This window comes from Trachurus trachurus (assembly GCF_905171665.1).
Source record: "Trachurus trachurus genome assembly, chromosome: 3".
Lineage (NCBI taxonomy): Eukaryota > Metazoa > Chordata > Actinopteri > Carangiformes > Carangidae > Trachurus > Trachurus trachurus.
In genome coordinates this window covers 6,555,934-6,569,090 of record NC_139893.1, presented here as the reverse complement: position 1 = coordinate 6,569,090, position 13,157 = coordinate 6,555,934, and the positions used below count along the sequence as shown (strand labels likewise).

At 39.9% G+C, this 13,157-nt stretch overlaps 1 protein-coding gene across 1 annotated transcript in view; it reads left to right on the top strand.

The window, feature by feature from the left end:
- gas6 (growth arrest-specific 6) overlaps positions 1-8,935 on the top strand; it is a 35,077-nt gene extending 26,142 nt beyond the window's left edge. The window contains exons 14-15 of the mRNA XM_084001268.1: positions 1,425-1,626; positions 8,400-8,935. Coding sequence (XP_083857394.1) covers positions 1,425-1,626; positions 8,400-8,554 — 357 coding nt within the window. The 3' untranslated portion in view covers positions 8,555-8,935. The remainder of the gene's footprint in view (positions 1-1,424; positions 1,627-8,399) is intronic.
- The last annotated feature ends 4,222 nt before the right edge of the window (positions 8,936-13,157 follow it).

Below are 13,157 nucleotides of genomic sequence, written 5' to 3'. Positions count from 1 at the left end.
ATGGCAACTCAAATATTTTGGCAGAAAATGTATGCTCTGATTAACTCTGAAATATCATGGGAAACGGTATGGAATAATATCACCCGAGCTTCAAAAAACCCTAATTATCAAACCATACATCTAAAAATTGTTCACAGAGCATATTTTACTCCTAAACTTAGACATACAATGAAGTTGGAATCATCCCCCTGCTGCCAATTATGTACACAAGGTTGCTTAGGCACCTTTACACATATGTTTTGGGAATGCCCTGGAGTACAGTTGTTTTGGTCTCAGGTCACAAAATCCTTATCTAAAATTCTCAATAAGGAGGTTCCATGCTGCCCTGTACTATGTTTGTTGAATGATAATTCTCAGTTTCCTATGTCAACACATGAAAAAAGAGTTTGGATTTCTGGCTTAACGGCTGCTAAGAAAATATTAGTAGTACGGTGGAAACCACCACACGCTCTATCATTAGATCATTGGTGGAACCTCCTGATAGACATTCTACAACTAGAGCTTTCTGTTGCACGGTCTCATGGGGCAAAGGACAAAACACTAAAATCTTGGTCAGAAGCTATCACAGTTGTTAAGAAACTTGCCTATGAAAGGGTGGGTTAATGGGTGGGGGGGGAATGCAGATCACTCACCAGGGAGGGAAGAACTTTATTTTGTTTTGTTTGGTGTTTATTTTGTTTTGTCTTTCAATCGGGTGCCAATAGGTGATTATGGCTGTGGAGGACTTTGGACTGGGGATTGGGAGCTTGGATGAAATAGGAGTATGTTTGAAGATTTGGACTTGAGTGTGAGAGTGCAGGAGTGTGTGAATGTGTCTGATTTGGGGTGGGGGGTGGGGGGGTGGCCTCTGAGAAGTTAGAATGTGTATGGCACCTTTGTTTTTTCGTTTTGTTTGTTGTCGTAATTCCTTTTTTTTCTTTTCTTTTCTTTTTCTCTTTCTTTTTTTATATGACGAGTGTGTGTTTGTGTGTATATGTGTGACAGTATATGTGTGTATTTATATTTTGCCTCTCTTTTTGTGTGTGTGTGTGTGTGTGTGTGTGCTTTCTTTTTTTTGTTGCTGTTGTTTTGTTTGTTTGGAACATACAATCAATAGTAGGGCTATTTTGTTTGCCAACAGGAAATATACTTGAATTGTCTGTATGTTCTTATTTTATTTTATTATACTGATTTCCATTTTTTTGTTATATGTTGATATGAAAAATGAATAAAAAATTGTTAACAAAAAAAAAAGTAGTTGATCCGTGATCCCTTCCGACTCTCCCCGGATCGGCACACAAGTGGTCCACGGATCGATCAATAAAACAAAAAGTTAAAATAATTTGAATTCTGTTTGAATAGCGAAGTTCGTCCCGACAGCCCGAGTGTTTGTGTTGTGTGTGTTTGATTTGAAAAAAACAAACTGATAATTTGTGTGTCTGTAGTTTGTCCTGGTGTCGGCCGGTGACGTCATCGTCGCCAGCGCTCCTGCTCCGCTGTGCGACGGCGAGAGTCACGACATCCAGGTGACGATCTCAGGCAACCAGACCACGGTGACGGTCGACGGCGAGTCGGGACGAAGTGAAGACGTCCAAGTTCCCACGGACCTCCTGTCCCAGTCCAGCACCTTCATCGGAGGCCTCCCAGGTGAGGGCGCACATCTGGATACGCACACTTTACAGCATGTTCTGTAAAGTGTTTTTTTTTTTTTTTTTTTTTCTCAATAGATTTTTATTGATTTTTATCGAACAAAACATCGACAACATACAACATACAAGTGCTCTCTGTATTCACATATCAATACGGAAAGAAAAACAAGCCACCATCCAAACCCAAATGTAAACTTAGCTCATGACTGTCCTTACCCCAAAAGGCATCAGAAAGGAAAAGACAAAGAAAAGAAAAAAATAAAATAAATAAATAAATAATAATAATTAAAAAGGAATTGATTTTTTAAAAGGTAAGTAAACGAAATACAGACAGATAAACAATAAAATTAAATTTAAAATACATAAATAAATTACACAAGTAGATATAGTCGTATAAGATCTAAACAATCATCTAGTGGAAGTATTCCAGTCTAAAGTATATCTCCCCTTATTTACAGTGTCCCGAAGGGGTGGGGGTAAGTACCCCAGAAAAGCCGACCATGTTACCTCAAACAGATTATCATCCCCTTTCATTCGCGCAGTAAGTCTTTCTAAGGGTAAAACTTTATACGTCTCTTGGTACCATTGTGTGACCGTTGGAGGTTTGTCACTTATCCATTGCTTTAAAATACATCTCCTAGCCAGAAACAGAAGTTTGTCACAGAGTTTAAAATCTGTTCTACTCAAAGATAGTGTTTTTGACGGCAAGCTTAATATGAAAAGGCCAGAATCCTTTGTAACTTTGCGTGAGAAAATTTTACTCAACTCCTGGGCTACATTACTCCAAAACCTTGCAATCAAACGACACTCCCAGAAACAGTGAATGTATGTCCCAACAGACATATTGCATTTGATGCAGAGAGGGGAGATCTGGTTATCCATTTTGTTAAGAATGAATGGTGTTATGTGGGATCTATGGAGTATTTTAAATTGGGTTTCTCTCATTCGGTTGCAAATAAATGTGGTTTTGGCAGAGACTATTGCTTCATGCCAGTCATCTTCAATAAATTGCCCACCAAGATCTCGTTCCCACTTCTGTATCACCTTCCCTATATCTGATGAATCTAAGGAGTAGAGCAGTGAATAGGAATGAGAGAGAAAATGTCTTGTGTCTTTTCGGTTCAGTACAAATAACTCTATATCACTGGGAGAGGGAGTGTCTGTGTGGAGATTTTTCACAATTGACAGAATAAAACTACGGAGTTGAAGATACCCATAAAAGTGTTCAGGTGCAATGTTGTATTTTTGTTGAAGCTGTTGAAAGGACATCAGCGTATTGCCCTCGTATACATCCCAAATGAGCCTGATGCCTTTTTTATGCCAGCTATCAAACACTCTATTATTAATTCCTGGGGCGAACTCCTCATTTCTGGTCACAGGCGTTAACGCAAAGGATGAAACGTTTTCCCCAAAATATTTTGTAAGGTCTCGCCAGACTCTGATAGTGTTGTAAACAATAGGGTTGCGTTTAATGTGTGGCAACCTCTTTTTCCCAAAACTAACAAGTTTACTCAGCAGAGAGTAGGGAGAGGAAAACCATTCATCGATACCCGTTTCAGATTTTAAATGAGACTGGAGCCAGTCCCAGACTATTCGGGTGTGGCAGGCCCAGTTATAAAATCTCAGATTGGGTAGGGCTAGGCCCCCTCGTGCCACTGGCAGTTGTAAAGTCTTAATTTTAATTCTGGGTCTTTTATTGTGCCAGATAAATCGTGAAAAGGCTTTTTCTAAATCTAAAATAACCTTCTTTGGTATCCATAATGGTAACATCTGCAAAGGATAAAGCAACCTGGGGAGTATGTTCATCTTTATAAGACTGATTCTGCCCATCCAGGAGAGGGGAAGGTCATGCCATCTCTCAAGGTCATTCTTAACTGTTCTGATTGCGGGCACAAAATTAAGTCTCCTCAGGTCCTCAACATTAGATGACACTTTAATACCAAGATAAACAAAGCCCGAAGTGGCCCATCTGAATGGAAAATTTGTAACTGAGCCTGTACTGCCATAATTTCCCAGGGGCATGGCCTCAGATTTTGTGTAATTAACTTTATAGCCAGATATAGAGCCAAATGAGTTGATAATTGACGAAGTGGCCGGGACTGACACCTCAGGCCTTGAAAGAAAAAGTAAAACGTCATCAGCATATAATGCTATCTTATGAGTGGTCTTGCCTAAAGTAATGCCATGTATTTCGTTACTGTTCCTGATTCGTTCTGCTAGAGGCTCTAAAGTAAGGGCAAAGAGGAGGGGGGAGAGCGGGCAGCCCTGTCTTGTCCCTCTACCTAGCGGGAAGGGAGAAGAACGCATACCATTGGTTAAGACACAGGCCTCTGGTGAATGATAAATAAGTTTTATCCAATTTATAAACTCCTCTCCTAATCCAAACCTGCTCAGGACATCCCACATGAACCCCCACTCCACCCTGTCGAACGCCTTTTCCGCGTCTAATGATATAGCTAGTGCCCGGTGTTGCATCTCCGAGGAGTAGTGTACTACATTAAGAAGTCTTCTCACATTAGAGCACGATAACCTCCCCCTGATAAAGCCTGTCTGATCATCATTTATGAGTGAAGGTAAATAATTCTCCAATCTTCTGGCCAGCACTTTAGAAAGTATCTTGCTGTCCACATTTATAAGGCTGACTGGTCTATAAGAACCACATTCATCTGGGGGTTTATTTTTCTTTAGGATTAAAGAGATATTGGCCAAATTTAGAGAGGGAGGGAGACATCCATTTTTGAAGGAGTCCAAAAACATATCGGTGAGAGGGCCCACCACAATCCTGCTCATTTTTTTATAATATTCCGGCCCATAGCCATCCGGCCCTGGTGCTTTCCCACTTTGAAGTGTGCGAATAGCATCCAGGACCTCTTCCCTGGTAACCTGTCTATTCAGGAGTTCCCGTTGTTCTTCTGTAAGAGAGGGGAGACTTATTTGATCCAGGAAGGATTTTCTTAAATCATCTGATGTATTGCATTCGGTGGAATATAACTTGTGATAGAACTGTCTCATAATATTGTTAATTTTTTTTGATTCATGAAATTTGTCTCCATTACTATCTTTAAGTGATGATATTAAATTAATGGCATTTCTGCCCTTTGCCAGGCGGGCAAGAAGGCGGCCAGGCTTATTGCCGTGTTCATATAGCCTCTGTCTAGCGAAAAGGATAGAAGCCTCTGCTTTGCTTGTTAGGAGTTGATTAAGCGCCGATCTTGCTGCTTCTAAATTTTTAAGATTATGTTTAGATGGAGACCCTTTAAATTTGTTCTCTAACTCCTTGATTGACTGTTCCAATTCCAATTGCTTCCTGATTGTTTCCCTCTTATGAGCTGCTGTGTAAGATATAATTGACCCCCTGATAAACGCCTTAGCGGTTTCCCATAAAAGGGAGGGATTTATACCTGGTGTATTATTTGTCGCCATAAAAAGTTCCCATTGTTTCTCCAGAAAATCCAAAAATGGGGGGCTACTTAGAAGTGAGGAATTAAGTCTCCAGTGGCGTGAGGAGGGATTGAGATAGGGGGGGGATATCGTCATAGATACTGGGTTATGATCAGATAATGTACATATTCCAATTGAGCATGTTTTGACTCTATCTACTACCTCTCTAGACACTAGAAAATAATCAATTCTTGATAGAGATTGGTGGGGGTGGGAGTAAAAAGTGTAGTCCTTTGTTGTTGGGTTTATAATCCTCCAAACATCAAAAAGACCCAGGTCTGCACCTAGCTCCTTCAGCCTTGCTGTCTTTTTTGATATAAAAGCAGGTTTTGATGGAGATTGGTCAACACTAGCATCCTGAACGCAGTTAAAGTCTCCTCCGAAAACTGTGAAGGGGGTTAAACGTGAGGATGTCGCTGCAAGCAGCCTAGAAAAGAAAGAAGGCTCGAATGCGTTAGGGCCATAGATAGAGCCTATGAGGATTCGTTCCCCATAAAGGAAACCTGAAATAATAACAAATCGTCCCTCATCATCCTTAATAACCTCTTCTAAAGTAAATGGTAATTTCTTATGGATGAGAATGGCTACTCCTCTACTATGTGAATTGAAGGATGAATAGAACACCTGGCCTACCCAGTTTCTCCTTAATTTAATGTGTTCCAGATCTGTCAAATGTGTTTCTTGTAGAAGGGCGATTTGTGCATTCTCTCTCTTTAATAAAGAAATAATCTTCTGCCTTTTAACAACATGGCCTAACCCCTTGACATTTAAAGAAATAATCTTAATGTCACTCATGGTTGTTAAATGAAGATAAGATAAATCAGTAATGCACAGGCCAAATTACATTCGAGGTTGTGAGCAATGAAAAACATATATATAAATTTGACAGGATATAGTGGTGGTAAGGATGTAGTCTTACATTTCAGAGCACTGTGAACAAAAAATCTGCCCCTGAACAATGGGCGTTTAACACTGAAATAAACCTCATCAGGTCTAAACAAGAACGAAAAACCCAGCCATAAAAACCAGATTTGTGTAACAGTTATAGGTGGTTGTATGACGCTGAAAGCGTAGGTAACACCGAAGAAGAGCAACAACCTCAATCTCTTCAATAACTCCCGCCCCCACGACCCAGATGGATACACATCCTTTTAGAGCCAGAAAATAATAAGGATTCTGTCAGATCCCTTGCCCCTCAGGGGTCATGTAGCTCTAGCCATGGCTCTTTTTTTTTTTCTTATTTAAATCAGATTAATTTTAATTAAACTTTTAACCTTTTTTGTTTAACATCACAGCCTTTACATCCCTGACTTATCATGTACGGTAAGTGCAGTATTAGTTAGACTAAACATTTTTCAAGCTCAATGCACAGCTGAATTTAGATTTTAATACAGCAGTTCAAACTAAAATTACCGAGTGACATCTCGCCACAAAATATTTACTTATTTACCCAGTGGTAATCGATGCACAGTTCACGGCAGTCCGTCCACAAATGCCTGCGCAGCTCGGGGGGACTGGAAAGCATGTTTCTCTCCGTTGTAGGTGAAGCTTAGGACGGCGGGGAACCGCATGACGAAGCGGATGTTCAGTCCGATCAGACGTTCACACACCTTGTTGAAGCTGCGCCGCTTCTCCTTCACTGCAGCTGAGAAATCTTGCTGAATGTACAGTTTCATCCCCTCATATGTCAGCTGCCGTCTCTCTCTCAGTGCAGCCACGATCCGTTGTTTATCCCCGGAGTTGTGTAGCTTGATAATGACGGGTCTGGGGCGGTCGCCGCGGGCGGGACCGAGACCTCTGTGCGCCCGGTCGATTTTAATTATGCCCCGTTTAGTATCCAAGTTCAGTATTTTCGGCAGCCAGCGTTCAAAGTAAGCAACAGGTTGCTCACCTTCGGCTCCTTCCTTTAAGCCAATGATCCTGATATTGTCCCGTCTCGTCCTGTTCTCCATGTCGTCTGCCTTTTCAGTGAGAATTTGTAGCTTCTTCTCAACTTCCCGGAGCTTGTTTTCGGTGGTAGCTAGCGTGTCCTCCAGTGTGGACACTCGGTCCTCAGCTTCATCAAGTCTTTTATTGTTGCCTTCCACCCGGCTTGTCAAAACTTCCAGTGCGTTCGTAAATGAGGTCAGCTTCTCTTCTAATAACTTGGCGATGCTCCGAGTAACTTCTTGAGCTAGCTGCGAGTAGCCACCAGCACCTGAGCCGCCATCTTGCGCCTCAAGGTTCGGTCGGTCACTTGTTACTCTTTGAGATTTACCTGGATTTTCGGGCGGAACCGAGCTATTTTCCTTGCTTGACATCGTTAGGAAGCTTAGGGCGGTCAGCGAGATGTAAAAAAGTCCGTCTGTGGTGGGTAAAATTTAAATTATGGTCGATGGGAGCGGGAGCTCAGTGTCAGTCCGACCTCTCAGCTCAGTGACGTCATAGCAACCCTGTAAAGTGTTTTTAATAAATAAAATATTAACTACAACGGATTGAACAGAACTCGGTTATAAATTATCAATTGTTGTTTCCAGATTATTAAAACAAGAGAAGCTTGTAAAGCTGCCAGACATGATTTTATACTCAGGTGGTCTCACTACACTCTGATAATAAACATTAGAGTCAGACATTTCCTCTTAATATTAGAGGTAAAATAAAGACACAGATTTGTTGATTATTAATGTACTGTATTTAAATGTGTGGTTTAGAATATGTATAGAAACATAACAAGCACATTTTAAAAAAGCAAAGCCACACAAGCCTTTTTTTATCCAAAGATATTGCAAACCGGCCCTCAGGATGAATTTCCCAAATGTGAACATTACATTGAGGACAGAAAAGGCATAATATTGTTGAAATTGCACATTTTTATCAAGAAATTTCCAGGTTTTTCATAATATGTTTTGTAAAAGGAGAGTTCATTAACTGTAAAAAATCTTAATAATGACCTAAAACAAAGGGAAAAATACAAAGTTATTTTTATTTATAGGTTATGGTGCTATTATTTTACTGGTTCGGCCCACTTGAGATCAAATTGCGCTGTTTGTAGCCCCTGAACTAAAATGAGTTTGACACCCCGGATATAGATTTTAAAACACTGTAATAAATAATTTAGTCAGAAACAGAGACATTACCTGATCTAGGAAAAAACATAAGAAGCTTTTTGTGTATTTTCTTCATTGTTAGACTCGGCCATGAAGAGAATAATCGTGTAAACTGATTGAAGGTGAAATGTTGCTTCATGTGTTTGCTGAGTCAGATTCAGCTTGTTGTTCTGTCTGCAGACTCCGTCGTGCTTCTCTCTCTCTCTCTTTCTCTTCACACGTTGTCGTCTCTTCCCTCCCTCAGACGACATTCCTCTGGTGTCCACGCTGGTGTCGGCGCCCTACAGCGGCTGCATGGAGGTCAGTGTGAACGGACGCTCTCTGGACCTGGACCAGGCCATCCATAAACACAACGACATCCGCTCACACTCCTGCCCCCTGCTGGACTCTCACCAGTGACCCAGCAAGTCACTCTGCCAAAAAAAATAACAAAAACAAACTGATCCATAAGCAGTTAATTGAGGCAATGGGGAAACAATTTCCAATATATTTATATAGTATGTTTTAGATTGGATTGTAAGACAAAACGACAACGACAAAGAAACAAACTAGACCCATGTTTTGTGGTGCAGGTGGAGCCTTAGTCCTGTAACTGTGATGTAAATCAGTAGGTTAGGTCGATAAGAAGCCGACGGGCGACAACATCCCCTGTACTAGGCAGAAAGAAAGAAGATAACGGGAATAAATGCTGCACAACATTGCCTCAAAAAGCTGCCCATGTATCACAGCCTTGTCGTCGACGCGCCAGAACACACACAGGGCCGGCCGCCTTATCCAGATCTATGTGTGCAAAAAAAAGACAAAAAAGCGGATTTGGCTGGATCTTTTGTAGGCAGAGTGACTCCCTTTTTGCTGCAGCAGCTCAGTTTTAAAAGACAGAGCTGCGGTCATTGCTGCTTACTGTGCATCCAGTTCACATCCAGAGGCCCGACACTCAACAAAGCTTGAAATAATAATAATCGAGTGCTAATGTAGAAGAAAATTTAAAACAAAAAACATCTGTCCTACATCAGCCGAGAAACTGTGCAGGCGGGTTGAGATCTCCGTGAGCGAGTGAGTGAGTGTTTGGTGTGTAAACGATTAAATATATTATTATTAATTGCTCCCAACAACAGGCGCGTTACAGCAGCGGTTGGTGGAGCCGTGCTACAACGATCAAGGCACAACTTGTGTGTTCTGTCGAAAAAACAGAAGAAAAAAAAAAGAAGAAACCTTGCACATTGTTGCAGGTAAAAAATGGACTGCCAATGTAAAGCCATTTTCTGAATGATGCTGCACTCCATGTTTGCCTGCAACCTTAAAAATCAACCGTGTGCCTAAAAAAAACACAAAACAACTACACAACAACCGGAACAAACAGCTTCCCTTCCCACCAGTTTCACAAAGGTGCAGTACTGTAACACAACACACAACAAACTGATGATGAAACCGTTAACACTCATAATTACCAGTAAATAAACATGGTAACACTTTACTTGAATACGTGTTCATAAGACTGACATAACACTGTCATAACCGCGACATGCCACCTGTCATAAACATCAATTAATACTTATGACAGCTGTCGTTAAGTGTAATTTGGTAAGTTATGTCACATTTGATGCAAAGTTGACACTGTTAGAGATATCCTTGTTATGACAACTTGACATTATTTGGGATAAGGGATAGTTCAACATTTTGGCAAATTAGCCCATTGCCATAATCGCTATAGTCTTAGGAGTAGGTTTGTTACCTTTAATTGTCGGTGCAAGCTATTTTTAGAACGGCGGAGCAGAGCCGCGAGCTGCTCATAGCTATGCTACGGAGGCTCATGGGATTTCTTGGTTTCCCTCATCAAACTAAAAAAAAATACGCAATCCAACAACTCCAAAACGCTCTGGTGGACAAGTTGTGACCTGCACATTCACCACGCTATGAGATAATAACAGAACATTATGAAACAGAGTTGTTTTAGAGGGAAATACAGAGACTGCTTGCTGAAAAACTGTCCCTGAACAAAACGCGCATCAGCGGTTTTGCATGAATTTACCTCTAAAACAACTCTGTCTGGTAACGTTCTGTTATTATCTCATAGCGTGGTGAATGTGCAGGTCACAACTTGTCCACCAGAGCATTTTGGAGTTGTTGGATTGTGTATTTGATGAGTTTGATGAGGGAAACCAAGAAATCCCATGAGCCTCCGTAGCGTAGCTCTGAGCAGCTCGCGGCTCTGCTCCGCCGATCTAAAAATAGCTTGCACCGACAATTAAAGGTAACGAACCTACTGCTATGACTATAGGGATTATGGCAATGGGCCAATTTGCCAAAATGTTGAACTATCGCTTTAAAGTTCGGCAATCCGATCTGCTATGACAGGTTATGTTGGCTTTATTATGTCAAGTTGTCATAACAAGGATATCTCTAACAGTGTCAACTTTGCATCAAAGGTGACATAACTTACCGAATTACGCTTAACGACAGCTGTCATAAGGATTCATTGAAGTTTATGTGTGTTTATGTATTACAGGTGTCATGTAATAATGGTTATGACAGTGTTATGTCAGTCTTATGAACATTTACAGTATTCAAGTCAAGTGTTATCATAAACACACTACTATGCATTTTTCCACCTGTTGCATCTTAAAGGAGTATTAAAGACAAAACAAAACACCCTGATTCTCAACGATCTTCAGTCCGACTTCATCACTAAGGCCCCTTCGTTCCCTCAGAGTCACACACACACACACACACCGGAGTTATAATAAAAACCTGCCATGAACAATCTGAGGAGGAGAGATGAGTCACAGAAGCACAGGCAGACAGGAAGGGGCCTCGTCCATGAAGGAGAGAGAGTAAGAGAGACAGAGAGCACTGCATCAAACGCACCACACGAGCTACTGAGAGTTTAAAAAAGATTATAAAATAAACAATAAGAGTGCGCTGTAAAATACTGAATATGTAAATAATGTGACTGTACAATGCTTTATAGAAGACAAAAAAAACAAACACTACCTTTACGCTCACCGAGGTTTTTTCTGCACATTTTACGTTTTATCCAAAGTTTAACAAAACAAAAAAGTATAAATCCATGATTCTTCTTTTGGAACGGGAACTGTGAGAGCCGATCGATCGATCAATCGCCAGGGATCAAAGTACCGTAGCTCTTTAGGGACTGAGTTTTTTTCATTTTTTTCATTTTAAATAGGTGCTGAGCAAATCAAAACACAATAAAAACCAAGAATGTCAGAGGAGCATTGTGATTGAAAAATGCCAAAAGGGCTCCGGTGTTATTTTACTTCCCTCTCTAATGTTTCATTTTTTTAGTTTCTCTGATGAATGAATGCCAGAATATAGAGCTTGACGTGTTTATTATTATTATTATTATTATTATTATATTTTTTTTAATCATGTGTTGTATATTGAACTTTCTTTTTAGTTTTTACTTTTCATTCATGTTAACTGCCAGTATGTGTACAATGCTGAGAGAAGTCTGCCGTTTGAGTTTTAACTTCCTTCAACAGTGAAAAATCCTATTTAAAAACAACAATAAAAGCAGTTGTATGAACATTATAGAGTAAAAATGTATTTTCAAAAAAAAAAAAAAAAAAAAAAGATTTGTATGTTGTCTTGGTTTATTATGTCTTGTTTCAGACATGACACTCAAGGTTTACTTACCATACAGCTTTCACCTGAATCTCTCCGCCCTCTTCGGTGAATTATACTTAAAATACACATAAATACAAAACATCAAATGATTGTACATGTGAGTGACACTGTGATTCAGTTGTGGTGTGGTATAATATCACATCAAACATCAAACCAGCTGTGAAATCCTTGTATTTAAATGCAGCTTTTAGACGCCGCTGACTAAATTATATAATCTACTGTACTTTAAAAAGCCAAAAAAGAAATACCAACCCTAAGTTGCATCTAATTGAAGGTTTGACTTCATGATGTTACTTTAATGCTGTAAGTGGTGGTTGAGTCGGTTAATAAGGGGTTTGTGCTGTAATCCTCAAACGCTCAAAAATAATCATCTGACAGATGTTTGAATAAAACCCACAACGACTGATTTTATCAGAAAGTGAGTAGTAAGTAAACCTTGAGTTGAGCTCGTCATCCCCGGGTAAATACACACATCCTTCATGCTTATAAGCTACATAATCAAACAGCCGGGAAGCAGGTTTTAGTTGGTGAAGGGAGTTGGTTTAAAGGGATAGTTCAACATTTTGGCAAATTGGCCCACCAAGGATTTCTTTTCCAAAGAAAACTAGAGACTTTGAGTTGATGAGTGTTGGACCTATTGTCTCCTCTGCTGAGTGACAGATGGAGGAGCAGCAAACAGCTTTAGTGGCCTTGGTTTAAAACAAAAACATGTTTTGCATTGTTCTATGATAAATTCATCATAATTTCTAAGCATGTAAGAGATTATTTCATAGATAAGTTAGACTGCACATCTTTAAATCAGACTTCTGGGGGTGAGAGAGGAATACACAAACAAATTGGTGTATGGTGAAATAACTAATGTCTGTCAGACTGTAGCAGCTGAAAATGTCCTGGAAAATCCTGGAAAATAATTTCAAGGAAAGAGTGGGAACCCTGAGTTTTATTGCTAATGAATCCAATTGTTTAAGGGAAAGTTACACAGTCATATCCACTGGTAATAAGAGAAATACTGGACTTTACTGGATATTAATGCAGGTTTATTTAGATCAGATGTTAAATGCTAAAGTAAATATTTTAGGGAAATGTACTTTCTTGCTTGGTGCACAAAGTATAACGATACCAGAAGTAGTTCATTTAGCACTTAAAGTGGAAATGGGATCAGTAAAATTGCAAATGTATGTTTTTACACTGGTAAACAAACAAAATGTAGCTATGTTAATTAACTTTAAAGGTGCTGGTACCTTGATTAATTACATTTAATGCTAAGCTAACTGGCTGCATGCAGGAGCTTCCTATTACCTACACAAACACACGACTGGTATAGATTTTCTCATTTTTCTATTCCCAAAAATACCGA